We start from the raw sequence: 24,006 nt of genomic DNA, 5'->3' as shown, positions 1-24,006 counted from the left end.
GTTGAACAACATGAAGCGTTTCAAAACTATGCAAGACTCTCGCTGTAAGCCATATGAGGAAAGTGCAAAAGTTGTTATCAGGCAGATTGAGCAGGATGAGGCTGCTGCCACCGACAGCAGGGCTGGTGATGGTACTGAGGCTAATGTTCCTGATCACGAAACGAATGATGTTGGCTTGGAGCACCCTGTTGTTGATGTGAGTCAGTCCTCGGTTTTTTGTATGTTTTTACTATGTTGTTCTACTGTCAGTATTGTAGTTGAACTTCCTGATCTTCATCTATCTATTAATTTTTCTTCCATGCAGATTGAGCAGGATGAGGCTGCTGCCACCGACAGTAGGGCTGATGATGATACTGAGGTTAATGTTTCTGATCACCATACGAACGATGTTGGCTTGGAGCACCCTATTGTTGATGTGAGTCAGTCTTTGGTGTTTGTATGTTTTTACTGTGTTGTTCTGCTGTCAGTAATGTAGTCAAACTTCCTGGTCTTCATATGTTTATTAATTTTTTGTTTTGATGCAGGAGACCAGTCATAATGTTGACGCTGCTGTTGACCGTGGAGTTAATGATCCATCTACTGATAAGTGCAAGGTTATTTTTTGTTTTTAATGTGTTTATTCATATTTCTTGAATTTTCATGCGCACCAATGTGGTTTAATTCCTTGTGTTTATTGTTGCTAATAATAGCATTGTTTTTTTTGGTTCATTACATATGAAATCAGGGTCATGTTGTTGGCGACGAGCCTTGTTCGCCCGCTGGTGATGTTGCTTTTAATGTTCGCAACAACAAGATCGATGATGTTTCTGTGAATGCTTCTAAGGTTTTTTTTCTGTGCACCTCTCGCTAGCTTATTTTTTATTGTTAGTTTTGCTCATATTATTCATTTTTTTGAATTTTTATTTTCTTAAGATGACTGATGTTGAGCGGGAGGCTATCGTTAGTGGTGGAGATGATGCTCATGGTGTTCCATTGAGTAGTGGGCGCGATGTTGGTGTCAAAGTTGCTGATGAGAATGTTGGTGCTGCTAGCATACTTGATGCCAAACCGTCTGGTGTTGGTATTGCTGGGAATGAAAATCTTTCTGTTTTGAAGATTTGCCGCTGAAAAATTTCCCGCCTGGAGGGCTTGATTACGGTGATGCATTGCAAGATGCTTCTAGCATGGAGGAGGTGCCATCCGAGGATGACGATTTACTTCTGTCGATTTCTTCTGGCCCCTTGACGCAGGAGGCGCTCGTGTCGTCCCAGGATTTTCTTTCCACAGACCCTGAAAGCGCAGCGATATTGGTGTCCTCTCAAGATGTGCCTGTGCCATCGTCAAACCCTGAAACTGGAGGCATATTGGTCTCATTGCAGGAACTACCATCGTCGTCAAACACTGATAATGCAGGTAAGGACTTGTAAATGAGGCGTACTTCTCAATTTTGGCATTTTGGACATGTTCACTTGTAGTGCTTGAACTTATTATTTTTCTTCTTTTTCTGCAAGCAGAAAGTGGAAATGTTGTTAAGGTTGATATGTTTTTCTTCGCTGTTACGAGGTTGCGCACCAACCGTGCAAAACGGTTAGTTTGGGATTTTTCCCGTATCATTTTCGTATCCTTTTCTTTCTCTCATATGACTATTTTTGTTATTGCAGTAGTTTTAATTCATGTAATCTTTTGTGTTTTCTTAGTGACAAGCCGATGTTTCAAAATAAAGAATGTGATGCCAGTGTTGGTTCTATTGCTAAAGCGTTTGTCCCCACTGGCATGCTCAACTCAGATAGTGCTGACGTTGTTTTATATTCTCTACGTCAGAAGTACCGAGACACTGACAAGTTGATAGTTCCCAGATGGGTGACGGTCAGTATTTTGCTTTTGTAGATAGGATGATAACTTGTTTTGCCAATTTTCTAACTGTTGTTGTTCTTTTTGTACAACAGACCAAGATCTGTGATGGAAATATTGATTCCAATGTGCTAAATTGGTTCACGAGATCGTGCGCTGATGGTTTTGACCAAGTAGGTGAACTTGTACTTTTTGTACTCATGAACTAGAACTGTCCTGTTTTCTTGCAAGTTTGGGAGGTGGTGGAATGAACTTGAGCAGCTTGCTTTTAGCCATGCACTTATGAATGATGTGTGCTTCTTTTTTTGAAGCTGAACTTATTATCGCAAGGAAATTGAACTGATATGTTTGTTGTAATTTTAACTAGAGTAGCATATATTTTTTGTAGTGTTTTGCTTACTCAATTAGAACTTATGATTATCTTATTTTTTGTTTGTACTTATGAATTTCAATTTTCTTCTTTTATTTTATTGTTTGGAGGCTGAATTTTTTGTTTCATTATGATTTGTTAAATTCATTTTTCCTCTGCGATTTTTTTGTCAGCTTCCCTTCCCTACTTTTGATCTGCCGTCCATTGCGGCTACCATGAAGCCTAGCGAAGTATCTGGGCATTGGTGCTTGATTGTTCTGAATTTGAGGTTCCGTGGTTTTGAGTGTCTTGATTCACTACACGATGAAACCTGGAGTGATGTAGTTAGATTCCTAAGGACTATGACAGATAACATAAAGAAGCTTTGGAGGGAGTCTAGCGTAGACAGGGCGAAACCGTTCTCACCGGCGCATATTGATGGTTTCTCTTGCGAGTTTGTGCGCGTGCCGTAGCAGAAAAACACGTGAGTATCCATTTTTAGTGAGTTTTTGTTAGTTGTTTTTGTTGCTGGGAGGGTGGTGTTACTGTGTTTTCGGATTCGTGATGTACCCATTTGTTTTTTCATTTGTTAACATGCATGATTGTGGATTCTTTATGCTACAAAGCTGCAAGACCTATCATTGCCGGGAGGATGGTGTGATTGAAATGTTAGATTACAGCCACGAAGACATTCTTGACATTAGGAAGACTTTTCTGTATACCTGTGCAACTAGCGATGTGTTTGATGTTGACTTCCGTGATTTGTTTGGCATCGAACCCTGTACGTAATGCATGACCTTTTGTAATTTTTTGCAGCTTGTACTTCTTTGATTGGTATTGTCATGAATTACGTATTTGAACTTTACCCTTGATGCGGTCTTTTATTTTTTTTATTTTTGCAGGTGAGTGACTGGATCATAATGAGCATGACTATAGGATCTTTGGCAGCCATTTCTCGGAGCTCGAGCACGTATCTATTGATCTTAGCCAGTGGCGTTCTCCAGAAAAGACAAGGTCTGGTGTTATTAAGGGGCGGTTGGGAGCTCTAAAAGGTTCTACGGCTGCTTGTGCAGAGAGCCCCTCTACACCCAAGAATCCCATTGTGGAATTGATAGACAGCGATGATGATGCGTTTGACAAGATTGCTGGCATGGGAAGAGTCACTAGGAGCGCTGCTGCTGCCAAGGGTTTATCCCCACTTGCTGGAATAGTGGCTCGTAGAGCTGGTGGTGCTAGGAAGGACCCTGCTTTGGATTCTGGCAATGTTACAAGCACGAAGCGTGCACCCAGAGCTCCTATAAAGTTTTGCTCCCCTGTGCAGCAGCTTCACCCTCATAGATTCCCTCACCTGGACAAGGCTCACAAGTTGTATAATATGTTGCTTAGCAATGAAGCATGTGAGAAGTATGCCGAGTGAGTATCTCTCATTACGTTTCCTCTTCTTTTCCTCTGTTGTTTGTAACTGCTAGATAGATATGACCTGAACTGTTACTTTTTATACAACTTGAACCGCTATGAATGCCTTATCTTGCTTCCCCTGCTTTTTGTTCTTGTCCGTGCTGCAGCAATACATTCTCAATGATACCTCAGCCCGATGATAGCGTAACCAGCTTCACTGGGAAACACATCTGGGAAGTTTTTGCACCTGGGCAAATGATGGAGGGTGATGTAATGGACTTCCTTATTGATGATTGGAAGAAAGATCCCGATAGAAATGTTGATTTTGCGTCTGGGAAAAGGGTATTGCTGAGTCCATATTTCATCACGGTAACCAATCAGATCGTTTGTTTCTCTTAAACAAGAACGCCTATTTTGTTTACGAGTTTTGATAATACCTTGCTTTGTTTATCCTTTTCCCCTGTCTATTTCTTTTTTGGCTTTTTTTGCAGGTTGTGCTTGACGGTGATGCAAATATAGAGTTTAATGTGAAGAGTGCAGCGAGAGATTTCAAGAGCTATGTTAAAGATAATAAGACTTGCTCAGTGCCAACCTTGTGCGATCTACTAGCTGATTTTTTGTTTTATTTGTTTGTTGTCATGCTGGTTTTTATTTTGAATATTTAACATCTCTTTTTTGGTCATCTGTTTTTAGATCATGATGCCTCTATTCAAGCCTATGGTTTTACCAAAGGATAAGAAAGTGAACCACTTTTCCTTATATGTCATGAATCGGTACCGAAGTAGCGTCGACATGCTTGACTCTTTACCCTATCCGAAGAACCATCGTCCTTCAAAGAACACCTATCATAAAGACTGCGAGAAGATTTTGAGTGACATTTATTATCTGTACTGGATTAATTTTTCTGCATCTTTGTTTCTGCTTTTTCTTAGACCTGGAAATGTGTGGTTTCTTTTCTTTTCTTACATATCTCCAGGATGGGCCAAGTAATGAAGGATGTGTATGGTGATGCTCAGTACAATGCGAGCAAGAAGCCCAAATGTGAGCTTTTTGCAAAGAAACCAACGTTTGTGAAGGTTCCACTTCAAGGGGCGAATGAATGTGGCCATTATACTCTGAAGTATGCAGGATCCTATGATGGTGAAAAGATCGTTGGGAACATTCAAGATAATGATGTGGGTTCTAGTTGAGCTTTTCACTTTTCCGTGTTTGGCTGATTGTGTATTCTTCTTTTTAATGTGTCATGATTTTTGATAATTTGTTTCATTGTTTTGCAGCCTCGTATTGTTGATTGGAAGGCTGAGGATCTGTATAGAGTTGTGTTCAACCGGAATAACCAGCTTCTGGTGACGGAGCTTCCCAAGGAGTTTCAGCCTTTGGCTCCTGGTGCATAGAAGAAATTGTCAGCATTCGCATAGTGAAATGGATAGTTGTGTGATATATCTCTTGAAAGCATTGTAGGCTTTGATTGTAGTGTTTGGATGTCTTTGATTTTTGATAGTTGTGTGATATATCACTTGTGTATGTTTCATTGGGAATTCGTTCTGGTTAAGTTCTATTTTTTCTACTGAAGTCTTGTAAACTAGTTGAACTGAAAACACGTTTTCCCAAGTTCATTACGAGTTGTTGCTGGAAAAGTGAGATTTATCATTTATTTTCATCTGTCCCAACCTAGGTTGGACCTTTATAGTTTATGTACCCTCTTTTCTTGTACTTATAGTATAGTTATGTTAGTACTAAATTGTAATGTCGTTCAGCGTAAGGCTTTTAAAATTTGGTGTCACGATGGAACTTGTGGATCTAGCGTGAGTGGAGTGACGCTTCCTTGTTATGTAGAACTGATTTCATATAATGTATTAGAACTGAATTTTTTTGTGATTGAAATTATTTACGACCAAGTAGCTACGTCATTTGTAGCCAGATTTTATTCAAGTATAAGAAATTTAGCAAGATTTGAGAGCCAAATTTTTGTTTGAACCTCTTGAATTGTAGTAGTTGAACTTCATAGTAAAATTTAAATACTGGTTTAAATTAGCTACATTTAAATATGTCTCCGGGGGGGACCTATTTTCTAGGTTGTGGTTCTTCTCAAGGAAATGTTTTGTATGATCATAGTACTTGCCTTACAGACTAAGTTGTACTAACATTTCAATTGTACTATTAGTGTTATTCTTGAGTGTGTCAATGTTTTATGGAATGTGAACTGAAGCTTCCCGTTCCTTTTTATATTTTGTAGAATGAATGTACCGTTTGTTCAAGTGTACCAGAACTCTCAGTCCTAGCATGCTAGTGGCTTGGAAATATGTACTGATTGTTCTTTGCTTTTCCTGTTGCAGTACTTAGTAAATTTCTAACTACTATTAGCACAATGCTGTTAGTAGTCCTCGGCTGAAACTTAGTCTTTTTAGTGTTCTTCTGAAACTAAAAACTGATTTCTTAGTGTGATAGTACTACCGTAAATGTCTAAGCTGTACTGAGCGTCCAATTCTACTATTTTGCTGTTGTCCTTAGTTAGTCTGCCACTGTTTTTGTTTTTTTGGTGAAAATATCCATGTATGATTTTTGTTTCTGCATGACTAGTTTCAACTTCAACCTACTTCAACTTCAAATGATGGATGAACAAAAATAGGAAGCTAGCAAACTTGTTGACTGACATAAGCAAACGATGTACATGATAGAAATAGGCAAACTTGTTCAAACCCTGACACACATAACATAAGGTAGCTGGTTCAACATAACGAAAGCAAACTACAAATCTGAACTAACAATATTAAGGACAGGCAGAAGTGCGAGCAACACGAATGCAGACTTTCATGCATCCTCATCCTGCGAAGTTGCAGTGGTAGTAGGGGTCAGCTTCCTGCTCTTCTGAAATATCTCAACCTATCACGATGTTGTCGATTGTCTTCCATGACTTGTACGTGGCGTACGCATCTATTCATGCGTACGTGATGAGGTTGTCTGGCAGCGGGCTGGTCCCCCACTTTTTGTGTTCTCCCTTGTCCATCTTCTTCTCCATGCCTTTGTAGGATTCGTGGATGACGCCGCCTGCAACATCGGCCAAGGAGTCGTAGTATTTGTTGGTGTGTGGATCTTTCCACTTGCGCTGCATGTCGATGAAGTTGTTGGGGTTGGTCTCCAAACCAGACTTGTTCAGCATCCGCTTGTCGCCTCCAATGCTGAAACTGACAAATGTGTACAATTTCTCCTGCAGGAACTGTTTGAGGCGCTTGGGCCTGCAAGGGGGGAGACACACATTGAAGGTTAGTGTTCTTTTTTGAAGATTTAATTCTTCTATTTTTTGGTTTTGAAAGTGATAATCCATGAGGTAGATGCTTATATAGTATAAGTCATGGATGAATGTAGTCCAGAAACTAGTACACAAAGTCCTGAAATTAAATTCAACTACACCATGTTATTTTTCTTTTTTGCTACCTTTAGTGCTTCACCAAATGCTTCACCAAATTCAAGAATCATTTTAACAGATTCAATGATATATGTGCTGCTTGATTCAAGTTTAGTTTTCTTTTTGGTTGAATAAAAGACCTATACCAGTGCTTGATACATCTTTGTGCATCAATTCTATATCAAGTTCAGAAATTAATTTGAGAAACATGTGCATCAAGATATGGACCTATACCACTTCACCAAACATCTTTTAATACATAAATTCTATAAACTATACTGGTGCATCAAGATCAGAATCTATGCTAGCACATCAAGTTCAGAAATTAATTTGGTGCATCAAGTTCAGAATTCTATAAACATTTTTTTCAAATGCTAATCTGGTGAAACAATCCACTTGACAGTTTTATAATTGCATGTAAGTTGAGAAACATGTACTCGTGCATACACTTCACAAAGTATAGTAGTTCATCTAGTTGGGAAACTAGTTTAATGAAGTTTTTAGTGAGTAGTACTAGTACAACAGATGGATGAACAGTAGTATGGGTTACCATTTTGTGGCTGCTGCGATGTGGTAAACCAAGCAGAGTTCCTCAACGCACAACTGCAGGACTGCCGCCATCTGTGGAGGTTCCTCATCGCTGGTGAACTCCACATCAACTCCGATGAAGCTCGGATACAAGCCGCCGCCCTTCATCCTAAGCCTGCTCATCACCTCGTCGGCCTTGTCTGGTTCGCTGGTGCAGACGATCTCCAGCATCTCTTTGCCGTGGAGCTCAACCCCTGTGAGGGTTCTTCTGTACTCGCGCTTCTCGCCGGGGACGTGAACGTCGACGAGGTCGTTGCTCTTGTCCGACGGCTCGCCATGATGACGCTTGGCGGTTGGTTCCTCCGCCATCACCTTCCTGCGGCGATTGTGGGCTTGGGAGAGAGAAGTTTGTGGTTTGTGTGCAGTGGAGATTGAAGCGGCAATGGTGGTTTCTGGGAATGAGGCAGAGATGGAAGACGATGGGGTATTTTACAGTGCGTCGACGGGGATGTGTGGGAGGCAGTTCGTTAGGGGCGTGGGTGTGGTGGTCGTGGGGGTGCCCGTTTGCAGTCCCTTGTGGCAACCGCTCAGTGGATGGCGGGGGTGGTGGCCTGGAAGAAGCAACCGTCCAATTCAAATGGTTTTACTGCTGCACTGACTTGTCTTTTCAAGCTGTACTTATGACCTGCTAAATCCCACTTGCACGTCTCAGAGGTGGTGATGACGGCATTTTGGACTATTTAGGTGACGTATGCTTTGTGATGTTTTTCCCTGAGGATGTTAAGTATTTGTTTTTCCACTGAAGTCTTATAGACTAGTTTATCTGAACACATTTTTCAGTGTCCTGGGAGTTGTTGCTCAAAACTGGTACTTGTTTTATTTTCATCTGTACTTACCTAAGTTAGGCCTTTATAGTGTTTGTATTCTCATTTTAGTGCACTTATGGTTTAGTGCTGTGTGAACTGAAATGTAATTTCATACAGCGTGCGGTTTTGAAATTTGGTGTCGTAGTGGTGTGAGTGGCCCGACCGATCCTGCTTTTTTAGTACTGATATCATATGTATGTTTGAACTGAGTTTTTTTGTTTTTTTTGGTGTTTTGTGGGATTGAGATTATTCTACGACCAAATCGTTCGTTGAGGTGTGTACAGATTTTATATAAATTAGAAATTTAGCAGAATTGACAAATAAATTCTATTTGAACTTCTTTTATTTTAGTAGTTGAACTTGTGAGATTTTATATAAATAAGAAATTTAGCATAATTGACAAATAAATTCTATTTTGAACTTTTTGCATTTTAGTAGTTGAACTTGTCAGATTTTATTTAGCATAATTGACAAACATTATATGTTTGAACTTTTTGCATTTTAGTAGTTGAACTTGTGAGATTTTATGTAAATAAGAAATTTAGCATAATTGACAAACATTATATGTTTTGAACTTTTTGCATTTTAGTAGTTGAACTTGAAAGTAATATTTAATTTGGTTTTTTTAATTATGTACATTTAACAGATAGGCTATTAAGTTCTCTTCTTTTTAGAGGTTCATTGTTTTTGTATCATATTTTCTCCCTTTTTATCATCTCTGGTGCAGAGCTAAAATTATTTTTATTTTTATTTTTTGTATTCAAAGTTATTTCCTGGTAACTAGTATTTGAATTTATATATTTTCAGTTTCGAACATTTTTCTTGTAGTTTATATTTCTTTGCCTCGCCCTCTGGTTTGTTTAACTGGGCTTATTTGGTGTGGTGTTTGTAAACGATGCACACTATTGGGCCGTTTTCGGGCCCAGATAGCTCGTCCGTGCGGCTGTGCAGTGCAGCGTGCGCATGCGCTCTGGGTTTAGTCCCACCTCGCTAGTCGAGGGAGCTCCGAACCTGTTTATAAGCGCAACCGAGGCTCACTGGTCAAACTCCTCTGAATACTTACCTGAGCGCTTATACACGGCGCTCGCTCTCTCTCTTGACCTGTGGGCCCTGATCGGTGGGCCCTGCGTTGTGCGGATTACTAGGGATTCGCCTATGGGCTCGAGTTCAAGTATCTAGCAGCGTCAGGTCCTGCGCGTGACCTTGGGCGGTCAGTTTTTTTCTTTTTTTGTTTGTTTGAATTTAGTACTTGACTCCAGTAGTAACTTGGACTGAAACTTTTTGTTCTGGTTCTTGTCAGTTTTGTGTAAGTGTAATTTTAAGATGTACTTGCATGTAGACTAAGTTGTTCTGATAGTCCATTCATAGTAGCGCTTACGGACTGATACTTCTATGTACTTTTTATTGTAGTAAGTATGTACTGTCCGATCAAGTGTATTAGTAATGTGATTCTTAATCTGCAAGCGACCAACATAAGTGTGGGCTGATGCTTCTTAACTTTTTCTGTTTGTAGTACTTGTTAATTTTCTAGCAGCTACATATGAATGAGAACACTACATGAAGTACTAAGAATTTTTGCTTCAACTTTTGAAGCGTTGTTAAGCAACTCAAATTGTGCCGATTGTTCTCAACGTTATGTTTTCTATACAATACTGAATCGAAACTAGACATGGAACAACGTTGTGTGATTAGTTGCATCATAACTAGTAGTTTAGAGCAGCCACAAAGTTCTATTCAGAAGCTACTTTCTGAATTTGAAATGATGGATTAACAACATACGAAGCTACTAAACTTATATAATGAGATAAGCAAAACATTGTGCTTGATGACATAAATAAACTAGCTCAACCATGACAAGCACGACATAATCATACTGGTTCAACCCAACAAGAGCAAACTACTAATTTGAAACAACAAGATAAAAGGCAAGCACAAGCGAAAGTAAAACGAAGGCAGGCTCTGATGTATCTTCATCCGTAAAAAGGGCAATAGGGGTGGTCGTAAAATTTCGCAGCCTCCCGCTCTTTTGCAAATTCCGAACGATCTGCGATGTAGTCGATCATGCTCCATGCCTTGTACGTGGCATATGCATCTACTCCTACGTACTCGATGAGGTTGTCTGGCAGCGGGCTGGTCCCCCGCAGTTTGTAGTCTTCCTGCGTGTTGATGTTCTTCTTCATGCCTTTGTAGAATGGGTGGATGACGCTGGCTGCAACATCAGTCAACGAGTCGTACTCTTTTCCGGTGTATGGAACTCTCCACTTGCGCTGAATGTCAATGAACTTGTCGGGGTTGATCTCCAAAACGGACAACTTCAGCTTCTCTTTGTCGCTTTCAATGCTGAAACCGGCAAATGTGAACAACGTCTTATGCTGCAGCAACTCGTTTAGGCGCTTGGGCCTGCAAGGGGAGAGACATTTTTGAAAATTAGCATTACTTTGATGTTTGAATTATTCATTTTTGTTTTGTTTTACAAGCGATGAATCTATGAAGTATATGTTTATGTAGCATAAATAATGGATGAATGTACTTCAAAAACTAGTAAACAAAGTTCTGAAATTAAATTAAGTACATCATGTTATTCTTCTTTTTGGATTATACATGGTTTCAGTCAATGTTGTATGTTCTTCTTTGGTACTAGTTTAGTTTACTTTTGTTGAATAGGATAACACATAAACAGTGCTTCACCAAGTCCTTAGTTTATTTTCTTTTGAAAATAACATTAGATCAAATTCAGAAAATACTTCACTACATCAAGTTTAGAAACATCTTTTTAATACATCGAGTACATAAACTACACTATTGTATCAAGTTCAGAAACTAGACTAGTCGATCAACTTCAGAAATTAGTCTTCCGCAAGATTTTCCAAATAGTAATCCGGTGCATCAGGTTCAAAAATACATTTATAGTGTATCTACTTGAGAAAATGCAGCAGTGCATCCACTTTTCACAAACCACACTAGTACATCTAGTTGGGAAACAAGTTTGATGAAATTTTCAGGATACAGTACTAATAAAACAGATGAACCAAACAGGGCAAATGAGTAGGGTGGCTCACCATTTTGTGGTCGCTGCAATGTGGTACACCAAGCATAGCTCATCGACGCACAACTGCAGGACTGCTGCCATCTGGGGAGGTTCATCTTCTCTGGTGTAGTGCACACCAACACCGATGATCTTACGAATCTTGCCGCCAGCCTTCCTTCGGAGCCTAGAGATCATCTCGTCGACCTTGTCTGGTTCGCTAGTGTAGACGATCTCCAGCGTATCCTTGCCGTGGAGCTCAACCTCTCTGAGGGTTTTGGTGTACTCGTGCTTCTCGCTGGGGACGTGAACGTCAGCGAGGTTGCTGCTCTTGTCCGACGGCTCGTCTTGATGACGCTTGGTGGACGGTTCCTCCGCCATCGCCCTCCTCCGGTGGCTGTGGGCTTGTGAGAGAGAAGTTTGTGGTTTGTGTGCAGTGGAGATGGAAGGGCAATGGTTGTTAGTGGGGATGATGGAGAGATGGAAGATAATGGGGCTTTTTGCAGTGCGTCGACGGGGATTTGTGGGAGGCGGTTCGTCGGGGGCGTGGGTGTAGTGGCGTGGGGTCGCCGTTTGCAGTCCCTTGTGGCAACCGCTCAATGGGTGGCACATGTGGTGGCCTGGAAGAAGTAACCGTCCAAGTCCAATGGGTTTTACTGCTGCACTGACTAGTCTTGTCAAGCTGTACTTATGACCTTCTAAATCCCACTTGCACGTCTCAAGGGTGGTGATGGTGGCATTTTACTGTCGCACTGATTCGTCTTGTCAAGCTGTACTTATCGGCTGCTTATCCCACTTGCACATGTCAGGGTTGGTGATGATGAAGGTCTGTACTCCTCTACTATGGTACTTGGACTGGTGATTGAAGTGTAATTGAACTTACCAAATACCAATGAGACTATGTGTGATGCTAATGTTTTTTAAAACATTTTTTGTATTTTTTAAAGGATTGTTTATATCAAGATAATCTCTGAGTATTTTTTACAGATAAATTAGATTTTCATCAGTACAGAATGTATTATATTCGCATTTTTGTTTGAGGTAATTATTTTTATGTACTGATGGTCTTTCTGAATTGGGACTAGCAGAAGCAGACATAGCTTTGTTTTTTTCAAAATGATGTTTTTTTAGGTGTTCATGGGTGTGTTTGTTTTACTCTGCCTTTGTACTGACGACTGGTCGACAGTAGTGTTTTTCGTCAGTACAAATGTATTTGTGACTGCGTTCAAAAGGATTATCAAATGTTTTACATAATAATGTGACTGCTCCAATGGGCACAAATCACAAATTATATCAGTACTGATGTGTACTCTTTCTTTGTACTGAGGACTGAGAACTATCAGTACTGATGTACTATAGGAGTTTAAATTTTCCTTGACATATTTTTGCTGCTGAGTTACTGGTCGACAGTAGCGTTTGCGCCAGATAAATCCAGATAAGTTTTTTCAAATGTATTTGTGACTGCATTCAAAAGGATTATCAAATGGTTTACATAATAATGTCACTGGTCCAGCGGGCACAAATCACAAATTATATCTTAACTATAGTACTGATCGAGAAATCGACGATAAAGCTAAATAAGTTTTGGTAACGACGGTGTTTCTGAAATGTTTCCTCATTGTGTGCCGAGGCAACTGAGACCACTATGTATTGTTCAGTTGTTCAGCCTTGAGCTTCTCCTAACTGGCCCCGAATGTTGTGCCTTGCCCGCGCCCTTTCCTGGTTGAGCCTTGGGAGCTTCATCATCAGTTTTAGTTTCCTCATCCCTGACACTGTCATCTTCATTGTCTTCGTATGATTGGTCGTCATTCTCGTCAAACTCTTCTTCTTCATCATCTTCATTTGATTTTTTAGAACTCTGCACCTTGCCCTATGTTTGTTCAGTGCCAATGACCTCCTTGCCCACTTTGCACGTGCGGGCATTATGCCCGTTAGTTCCCCCACACTTGCGGCAAGTGTAGCTGTTACGTGTGTTGTCTCCATTGGTAGAAACCTGGGTGGCTCCAATCTGCTTGTGCTTGTTGGCAGTGCCATCTGTGCGGAGTGGGCATGTGCGATAGTTATGGTTGCTCACGATGTTGCAGAATCTGCATGCCCTTATCCCGAGAGGTTTGCCATCCGGCCAAATTCCACACGCTTGATGGGGCGTGGTGGCTTTTTGGCTACTGCTTTCGCTGCTTGCATCTTGCTCTTCCTCCCCTTTGTGTTTGAGAATATGGGTGGTTTAATCACTCTTTCCTGCTGCTGCTGCTGGTAGGGTGTGCTGTTGTCATGTCGTTCGCCTACAGCACCATCAAGCTCATGATCTCGCATGTGAGCTTGTTGGTGCTCTTGAGTGTGCACATGGGCAAGCTCTGGTTGCTGCTGCTCCTCTTCCTCATTGTCGAACGGGTCAACAGCTCCCAAATGATTCATCTCGGATAACATTGTAGCAATATCCTTCTCAATGGCTTCATTGTCTGTCACACCTCCATTTTCAGCAGAATGCATGGCATCGAGTTCTTGTTCAAGTTTCTCCATGACGACCCGCGACCTCGCCATTTGCTCTTGGCTTCTCAAACTTTTTCTGTGCACCCTCATGTTGAGCGTCAGCAGTGAGCTTTCAATGCAGTATTGGGATGCCTTGTTTGACGCTACTGTCCTCAAGTCATTTATGTCGAATGTTAGCTGGATGTTCGGGAGTTTGGTGTATCTCTTGAGGATGTATTTCTCTGGAACGCTGGCAGCCTTAATTGTTTGCATCATGCACAGGACATGCAAGCAGAAAAGACCTGTATTGTTTTTTGGAAGAGGTGCATGTTTTTTGTCATTTCATTCGAACAAAAACTTTGCAAATAAAGTAGTACAATATGTAACATCTTTTTTTTGTAGTCCTCACCTGTGTGGTCCCATAGACTGCACTCGCACTCATATGTTTCTCCCACGGGGTCTGCAACCACCTGGAACGCGTGCTGAGACCATGCAGACAATTTTTGCGGGTTGTTGTAGCGCACAAGGTACTTTGTGGGCTCTTCCGTCTCTGTCGACATGAAGAGTGTGCTCAGTTTTAGCCTTTTTCTGATCTCGCTGTACACAGCTCACGAGTAAACCTTTGCCATCTGGGTGTCAAACCCATAGAAGGTCAGCGTGTTTTGTTCCTTCTGCACATGCAAGAATGATGACCAAATTGTTAGTTATCTCATAGCAAAAACTTGTCTAACTAATGAAGTTTTACTTTAGTAAGCATGTCTTTTGTCTCACGATAGGTGATAGAGGAAAAAAGACTTTAATTGTTTTACTTTAGTAACCCATTGTCTCTTGGTTCTCTGCCTGCCTCCTGGTTTTGACGCAGGAGTTTACCTGGCTGACAAACCGGTGTAGGTTTTGTCTCTCACTTACAAAGTTCTTCTTGAGCACATAGTTCATGCTCTCACTTCGCTATGTGGATGTCATTTTGGCGCAGAAAATTTCTTTGAAGTAGGCTGATATCCATTTCTCACGCTCATTCCACATGGCCACCATCGTGGCATCATCATGGAGGTTGTACCTATCCATGAGTCCTTTCCAGGCATCCTCAAACTCAGTTGGCATGAGGGGCCAGTTGAGGATTGATGTGAATTCATCTTTAAAGTCTTCGTGCAGGTAGTACAGGTATGCGAGGTGTTCCATGTACTTCTTTATAATGTGCCAGCGGCACAGCTTGTGTATTGTGTTCTTGAAAACTTTTGGTATCGCCAAAGCCATTGTCGGGCACTGGTCTGGTAATGAGAAAAGAGATGTGGAGTGGTCAGCATATGGTGGTGCATATATACAAATAGAACTAACACAACATTTTTTACCGTGTTATTTTCCTTTTATTTTTTGGGGGGAAGGGGGTGGTGGTGGTGGTGGTTGGGGTGGTTTTAGCGGTTGTACCTGTGAGGATGCATGTAGGAGCCTTCCTCTCATGCACCTTAAAAATGTCTTGAACAGCCATCTGAATGATTCTGCATCCTCATCTCTTATCAGGGCGAAACCAAAGAATGTAGTCTGTAAGTGGTTGTTAGTACCGACAAACACACCAAGTGGCATATGGTACTTGTTGGTCTTATATGTGGTGTCAAATGTTACGCAGTCACCAAAGTCCTGGTAGGCCCCTCGGCAGCTTGCATTCGCCCAGAATATGTTCTTAACTCTATCGGACTCATCGAGTTGCATGTCACAGAAGAATTCCCTGTTTATAGCTTTCATCTCCCTAAAGAAGTTGACAGTCTTTAGGACATCATCCACATCATCCATCCTTGAATTCTTTGCTTTCCTGCATATTAAAAGTTCATTCAAAAATGCATGTTGAACTGGGGTCAGGTCATGCGTTGCGTAACATGTTTGTACTGACAGAGGAAAAAAGACATAGGCGGTTTATGGGAGGAGAACAAGTTTGTACTTACAGGTTAATTAGGTCTTTGGCATTCATTTCGAGGAAGTAGCTACCAGGGTCATCACCGCCCAGTATGCTCATGATTTGCGCGTGTTCAATGCCTTTGAACTGCAAGTACTTGACGTACTCCAAGATTGTTTTGTCAAAGTTTTTGTGGGAGTGCAAGAAGACAAGCATTTGCGGAGTGAGCTGTAGCCTGTGGTTGTGTTCCCAAACTATCTCTTTTACGACAAATGTTCCATCCTTTTCAATCTTCAGCCTCATTTTAGCCCCGCGGTTAGTCCTGGCTGTTGTTTTGTTCCGCTGTCTATTTGCTTCAGACACCTTCGATTGATAGACTCCATAGCACGTGCAATAAAGGTAGGCTCTGGTCTTAAACTTGGAGCCTTCCCTGACAGCAAAACCCGCGTGCTTCGCATAGACGTTGTAGAAGTTCTTTGCTTCTTCAAAAGTTTCAAAGCGCATCTCTAGCCTTGGCAGAACATAAGCTTCAATGTTAGGTGGCTGCACTTAACAGTGAGCAAACAAAAACGCAGTTATGAAAATGTTAGATGGGGTGGTCACAGTACCATGGTATGGACTGTTCTTGTATGTTTTTTTCTATATGGATACTTACATGTGTATAGCTCTGTGCTGCCTCTGGTGTTTGCTGTTCACCCTGGTGTATGGGCGCGGGTGGTGTCACCCTTGACACATGTAGCAATGCATCTCTTGGAGGGAGCAATGTTGACGAAGATCTTCGTCTCTCATTGTACGGCCGTCTCCCCTCAGATTCGTTGTGAGGTTGCTCCTGTCTATATGGCTCATATCTTGTACTTTGGAACCTACTAGAGCGGCCAAAATTTCTGTCTCTTTGGCCTGGTCGTCCCGTCGCAACCGCTTTTGCAGCACGGATGATTGATGTTGATGGAGCGACTGGTGGAAGCCTTGTTGCAACCCATCCACGACTTCCTGTCCTTGGCTTTCTGCATGCGCTAGGGAAGGAAAACATTTGTTGTTGGGGATATTGTTGGCCTTGTTGCAACCCACGAATGACAAAGCTTGTATTCCGAGATATTGGTGTTTGCTGCATAGAAGAACTTGTTCGTGCTTCTGATGATTCTGGTGTATCTTGAAATCTGCCTGTATTGTTGAAGTATCCAGGTGGTATTTCTGGTGTTACCCAACCAGGTGGTGCCCCATATCTGCTTGGCTCATCAAACGCTCGCTGCGTGTGCCGCCTTGCTCGCTTCTGCAATGACATTCAATAGTTTTGGGATTAATCTTTTCTGCATTTTTCTCGTATACATGCTATGGGCAACATGTCATGCACTGAAGGCATTGTACAAGTTGAACTTGCAATGCTGGTTGTTATTTAAGCTGTTGTTCTCTATTTTGTATCTGGTTTTGTTTTCACTCGAACAGTATAACCGTACATGCTCAACACTGATGTACTGTTTTTTAGCACTGCTTGTAAACTGAACATTGAACTTCAGAGATGTATGGATATGCAATATATATATATATATATAACTGATGCATGTCTTCTCTTTTGTTCATCTATAACTTATGCAAGTACACTAGAAGTACTCCTAGTTTATGTATCATTGAACTTACTGTGTAACATGTGTATATTTTTTTCAACAACATTCTTTCACTAGTTCGAACTGACGCAACTACACGGCATGCACTATTAGAAATAACATCATTCAACTTGCAGTGACAGCTGAACCTTATATAAAGCCTACTAGCTCCTTGGACTGATGCATAAGTTTATGTTTTTTGGTTTTGAACTGAAGCTATCATATTAGAGGTACTGACAGTAACCTCGACATCCAAATTGTGCATCAAGTGGCAGGGGTGTAATGAACTGATCAGGCATTTGCAATGTACTATCAGGTTCTTCTTCATAGCAGGACTGATGAACTGATGTACTAACACAAACGTGGGAAGCACACATTACCTCCAGTTGACTGACTTCTTCTTCTTCCTCTCGTGGTCGGCGTACTGGCATGTTCTTGGGAGGTAGCGCCATTGATGCAGCTCCTGCTTGTGGTGGACGTCTGGCGAAGAGGTCCGGGGAGGCAGCGTCTTGCGGGGATCACTGCCCCGGAGAAGGTTGGAGGCAGGAGGCGGCGGATCACAGCCCCGACATTAGATCCGGTGACGGAGGGAGCCAGGAGACGGCGGATCACGGCCCCGTCGTTGGATCCGGCGATGGCGGATCACGGCCCCGCCGATGGATCCGGCGACGGAAGGAGGCAGGAGACGGCGGATCACGGCCCCGACGATGAATCCGGCGATGGACGGAGGCACGAGACGGCGGCGAATCCGTCGCCGGCCAGTCACGGCGCCGCGGGCTCCCTCGCTCCGGCTGCCGCCGTCGCTCGCTCGCCCACGACGGCTGCCTCCGGCGGAAGAAGGCGGGTTGGGTTCGGTTCGGGCTGGGTCGGGGGGATTCTACGGTGTTCGGCGCGTCGCGCCTATATAGGGCGGGGGGGGGGGGGGGGGGAACAGAATATTATTCTGTTACTAGTAACAGAATAGTCCAGCCCTATATTAATATATATATATATATACATACATACATACATACATATATATATATATATTACAAAAAATGTTCTTCAAAAACACATTTGAAAAAATATTGAATAAATATTAAAGAAATGTTGAACAGGAATTTGAAAAATGTTGAACAAGTGTTTGAAAATGTTGATTAAGTATTAAAAATATCGAACAAGTATTTGAAAAATGTTGACTAGATACTAAAAAAAGTTGAACGAATATATGACCAATGTTGAACAAGAATTTGATTTTTTTGACAAGTATTAAAAATGTTGAACAAGTATTTGAAAAATATTGAATAAGTATTAAAAATGTTAACAAGTATATGAAAACTGTTGAAAAAATATTTAAAAATATTGGATAAGTACTAAAAATGTTGAACAAGTATTTGAAAAACGTTGAATGACTATTAAAATGTTGAACAAGTATGGAAGCAGCGTTCGAACAATGTTAAACGTGTATACAAAATGTGTTGATCACTTGTTACAAAATATGTTTTTGACATGTATGAAAAAAAACAAAACAAAAAAAGCATTGAAAACCGAAGAAACAAACAAAAAGACGAATGAGAAAAATAGAAAACAGAGAAGAAAAAAGAAAAAAGAATAACACAGAAGAATATGAAGAAAAAAAGAAAAAAAGAAAAAGAAAAACAAGAAAACCCAATGAAAACTGGCCTTTTATGCCTCAATTAGGGCGCACCTAGCTTTTAACACTAACTCGGAGTGAGCCTAGTAGCTAGGAGCTCTACCCAACAAGCTGCAGACCTTTTCAGGATCCCCATTTTCCTTTGCCTTTTTTTGCCTCTGCGCCCGTAACAGGGCTACCGACACTGTAGCTCTCCACGCGAGAGCGAACTCTCGTCTCGCTTAATGCGAGAAATAGACGTTGCGATCTAGTATAGTTGGGATGTATCCCACCGGCGCACACTTCTTTTCTCTTTCTTTTTTGAAACAAGCTTCCTTTTCTCTGTAATATACTAATATCTTTACTTCTATAAAAAGCTGATTTGGTAATGTTGATGTGCCTGCCATTCTTCGTTTACAACCGTTTGATTTACATCAAACACATCTCAATAAAAAGACCTCCACACTCCACTCCTTGTTTGTAGATAACCCTTGCCTCTCAGCTCATCTAGCCATCTCAGAAAAAAAAGGATCTAGAGAGGTCTCTTGGCATCGTTTGCCCCCAACGCCTCTCATGCTTTCTTTTAGGCTGCATTGCCGACCACCACCACGACCCCCTCCTCCTCGCCATTTCCTTCATCCCTTTCAAGTCATCCCGAGTTACATTCATGATGGTCTAGAAAAAATAAACAAAATCGATACTCAAAAAATATATTTTTAAAGATCATTTTTTGCAAAGCACAATAAGTGTTATGTCTTCATGAAGTTTTGGATGCAGGTTGAACGCTTTTGTTTGCAAAAGATATTTTTTTAATCTATTTTCCCTATATTACTATTCATCCAGATGCTTGTGAGCTCTAGAGAAAAAAGAATATCCGAAGAAACCTATCAATATTGGTTAAACATGATATGACCCGGAGCAGTGCATTTCGGTGTTACTTACAGTTCGTTGTTTTATGTTCGCTCCAATGGGCCGGCCCATCACTGTAGACTTGGACGGGAGTGTAAGCTTTTGTCTCGCTTAATGCGAGACATATAGCTCTCGCGTCCATGTCCCGGGTGGCTCTGCAGCGACCCACTATTCCTTGCCCCCGGTCCGTGCTGTGCTCGCCGCCGCTGTTGAAGGAGGATCCGGCCGTCGGCTTCGGTGCTTGCACTCCCCCATCTGTGAGTTTTCTTTTCTCTCTCCTTCTCCTCCCCCACCCCCAGCGGTGCTGCCATTGGTTGATCTTCTCTCTTCACCCTTCCCCGTTCAGACCAGCCATGGCAGGTAGTATTCCTACCCAGCAAGGAGAGCTTCTGTTGGGAGGTCGAGATCGAGCATAATGGCAAGAACAGGAGGCCCGGCCGCTCGTATCACCTAAGGGAGCCCCACATTACGCCGGCTGCTAAGGCCGTGTACAATGGGAGGTGCTTAGGAGATGCTTAGTAAAATAAATCGAGTTTTCCTTAAGCACCGATACTTATTTCTACATGATAGACGCTTAATTAAGCGTCTACTCTCTACAAATAAGCACCGATGCTTAGAGAAAAACTGGTTTATTTCTCTAAGCATCTACTCCGTAAGGATGGCGGTATCGGCACATCCCGTAGCCGTAGACTCGGTGTGAGCTTTGTCCACCGACTATTCTCCTCCTCTTAATCAGCCCTCATCTGCTAGTGATTTTTGGGGGAAAATGGGACGAAAGAGCGTCGGATTTTCATGTGATTTCCTGTTGGGATTGGTGAGACGCCCTGATTTTTTAGTTTAGTTACTAGTCAGCGGCCTGATGTATAGTGTTTATAGCGATGGTGAAGCAGAGTTTAGAACTTTATAGTTGAGGGTCTCAGCCGATGCTGCTGTCATGAGTGTCATTACTTACCTCCTTTGGCGTTTTGTACACTGGATTCTTGTGTAGTTTCTCCCCCAGTTTATCTACACACATAGTTGGGGAGAAGTGTAAATTTGCAAAGCAGATACTGTGGTCAGAATTCTGAAGCATTTTCTTCTCCCATGCTGTAAAAGACTGAAATTTGTTGGTTGAATCAGTCATCTGCTAGACTGCTGCTGCCTGCCAGTCCTATGAACAGAGTGGAAATATGACCTTATGAGAGTACTAGCTTCTGTGTATGCATTTTTTCTTCTTCTGAGATGCCTTAAACTCATTAGCATGCACTGGACAGTGGCAATTGTTTCAGTTTTTCCTTGCTTGCAGTAATCCATCCTTTTGTAACTTCTTATTTACTAACCTGGCTGTATGGAAATGGCAAAGAATTGTAGATGAGCAAAATTCAAGAGCATACAAATAGTCGACTTTACCCATCGCTGGAGCATGAACGTTGTTCTGCTTCTCATCTTTTGTTGTGCGTCAGCTCCCATGCATGGATGCTTCTCTATCTAAATTTGTTTGCTTAGAGTAAACTATATCTTGACACTTTTAACCAGATTTAGCACACATAATTCCGTTATATACTTATATATCATGTATATAGACATACTAGTCAAACATGGCGAGGACGTGTGGACGGATCGCTGGCCAAAACTGACATTGGTCTGCTTCCCATCAGTTTGTTTGTTCAGTCTTTTCTTTTTTCTTTTTGCATGGAGTCTGTTTGTTCAGTCTGTGTATAGTTTTAGCTGTTCCTCAGTTTTATCCATTCATTCAGATCAAATGTTATCATTCAGAGATCAGAGGGCGTGTGCTCAGTCTTTCATTGATTGATTCTTCAGATTACCACTTCAATCATAGACGGCATGAGTAGATAGTCAACATCGAGAGTCTTCCATTCCTTTTTAGTATTCTTTCAGCAATGAGAGATAGTCATTACGTCAGTTTGTTCTTCTTCAGTCCTTGGTCAGTTCATCAGTACGTTAATTAGACCAGTCAATTTTTAGGTTATCATTTTTAGACATTCAGTTTAAAAGTTCTTTGTCCATTAGACCAGTTTCGGGGTTTTAGACATTCATGCTTAGGTTTTCCTTTACATGAGATTAAGTTTACATGGCTAAGACAATTTAGTTTCATCTTGGTTTTATCTGTGATTAAGTTTTACTTTCTCGAGTCTTTTTTGTCTTTCTCTTAATGTGAATTCGCATTTAGCTATCTAGCAGTGTTTTTTTTTGGTATGTAGCAGCGTTAAGATTTTTCCTTTATTTAGATAACAGTATAAATACTTCTCAGGAATTCTTGGAGAAAATGGAATTTCAGTATGTGCATAAAGTTTATTAGTTTTGAGTGATTCTAATTTTTTTCTATGTTTACGGGAGAGAATGCAACAAGTAATCAGATGAGATTATCTACGGTTTGTTTTTAACTTGTTTAGTTTGTCCTTGTTAGTGTTAAGCTTGTCGCGGTTCAGTTTCAACAGTTTAGTTTTATCTTCAGTTAGTTCTGTTTTCTCAGTCATCTTTTGTCATCTATCAGATGAGATTATAATCAGTAGCTTCAGTTATTAGTTATCATTTTTTCTCCAGACAGTTATTCTTTATTCCTCAGTATTCAGTTATCATTTCTCATTTTCTGATCTTACATCATTGTTCAGTCTCTCAGTCTTGAGTGTTTTCTTCAGTATCAATTTTCAGTACTTATCTCATCTAGCATTTTCTCGCAACCGAGAATGAGTATGCGGAGAGCAAACCTCTTTCATCTCTATCAGATTACATTAAAACATCTTTGGTATTTTATCTCAGCCTCTCGTACAGCACCGCTCCTTAGTGTTTGCAGCTTTCCTATCCTTCTCCTTCTCCTATGCGAGTGCATTAGTCCTTTCGGCTTGATTCAGGGATGTGTGCGATGCGTGCTCTTTTTTTTCCTTTTCAATTTTGTTTCTTCATTCTATATTTCTTTGGTCCCATTTTGTAGTTTCTTTTGTCTTCATTCTCTTAGTATTTTTCTTCATTTTGTTTCCTCGTTAAATATTTGTAGTCTCATTTTTATGTCTTCCCTTATCACTTCTCATTCTAATTCTTCTTTTCTGTTTATTTTGCCTTGTCTTTCGTCATTCCTCCCTTGTCTCATTTTATAGATTGTTTGCGATGTGTGCTGGTGCCGTTTGGACCTTGTGCAGAGAAACAAGGAATCAACCCCTCATTTATTCTGTTTCTTCTACGTCGGTCTTTTTTTCTCATTTATTTACATGATTCTTTTGGTCCTCTTCTTTTTTCATTGATGTTGGTTACAATATTTTTTTTGTGTTTTTGTGTTGCAGAAAATCCCCAAGGAAATTGTTTCCAAGCTCAACATCTGAGGAGTGGAGTGATTGCACTGACGATGGGTGAAGGACACAACACAAATTCAGGTATATGACACTGCACCTGACGAGTGTATGTAGTTTTAAAGGCAGTATGTATGCTTGTTCTAAGGGCTGACTTCGATATAGGAATAGCTTAAAACAAATTTCTTCAGTTTAATCGGTATGGGACATTCAGTTATTGAGTTATGTGTCACCAGTTAGTTTGTTTTGGACATCACGTTTTGTGTTTTATGAATATGTGTACCTTTTCTGTAAGCTGTCAAATTGACCAAGACAACCATTTGTTCACCAATATTTACATGATGTACCAGGCTTTAATTTAGTTTTTTACTGTTATATCTTTTAGTCAGGACTTATTGCCACCAGAAGAAAGCAAAACATATTTAGAAGTGTACAAGATGTTTCGTATGAATTGTTTTTAAAGACACTGGGGAGGTGCTCTAGTAAAAAAAAACTTATTGAAACGATAAAAAGGCCCAAGCGAACCCAAAGCCTGTTAGGAATGAGAAGATCCGCTAGTGTCTCCACTCCGCTGGGTTAGTAGCGTGGTGAATAAATGAGGACTACACATCGCTAAATCTGGCTGGATAAAAATTCGACGAGACTAAAATGAAAATCAGTCCACTGTTCAATAGACACTCCCTAAAGATTTTGCCTGCCAATTTATGTCTTCCTGAGCTGGGTGGTGTCCATCTCAGTATCCCACGGCGACAGATGAAGCATGGCAGAGGAATGGATGAAATTAAAGGTGTGTTCGGTTGACCGGGATCACATGCACTGATGCGCCCAGCAGAGCAAGCGG

At 41.1% G+C, this 24,006-nt stretch overlaps 2 protein-coding genes and 1 long non-coding RNA gene across 3 annotated transcripts; 1 reads left to right on the top strand and 2 right to left on the bottom strand.

Moving 5' to 3' along the window:
- Nucleotides 1-6,515: 6,515 nt before the first annotated feature.
- On the bottom strand, nt 6,516-7,880 carry LOC147990287 (uncharacterized). The gene is made up of 2 exons (XM_087537868.1): nt 7,534-7,880; nt 6,516-6,813 (listed from the first exon to the last, which is right to left on the bottom strand). Exons 1-2 carry the CDS (start codon nt 7,878-7,880, stop codon nt 6,516-6,518), a joined length of 645 nt encoding a protein of 214 aa, XP_087393994.1.
- A 2,467-nt stretch (nt 7,881-10,347) lies between these two features.
- Nucleotides 10,348-11,783, bottom strand: LOC147990286 (uncharacterized). Its single transcript, XM_087537861.1, has 2 exons — nt 11,437-11,783; nt 10,348-10,777 (listed from the first exon to the last, which is right to left on the bottom strand). The coding sequence occupies exons 1-2, from the start codon at nt 11,781-11,783 to the stop codon at nt 10,348-10,350; spliced, it is 777 nt and encodes a 258-aa protein (XP_087393987.1).
- Nucleotides 11,784-19,928: 8,145 nt separating this feature from the next.
- Nucleotides 19,929-23,498, top strand: LOC125550855 (uncharacterized). The gene is made up of 2 exons (XR_007301964.2): nt 19,929-20,138; nt 23,160-23,498. It is a non-coding gene; the product is annotated as an uncharacterized LOC125550855 (long non-coding RNA).
- Nucleotides 23,499-24,006: the final 508 nt, after the last annotated feature.

Source organism: Triticum urartu, chromosome 1A, assembly GCF_056163025.1.
Source record: "Triticum urartu cultivar PI428250 chromosome 1A, HENAU_Tu73, whole genome shotgun sequence".
Taxonomy (NCBI): domain Eukaryota; kingdom Viridiplantae; phylum Streptophyta; class Magnoliopsida; order Poales; family Poaceae; genus Triticum; species Triticum urartu.
This window is presented reverse-complemented; position numbering and strand designations above follow the sequence as displayed.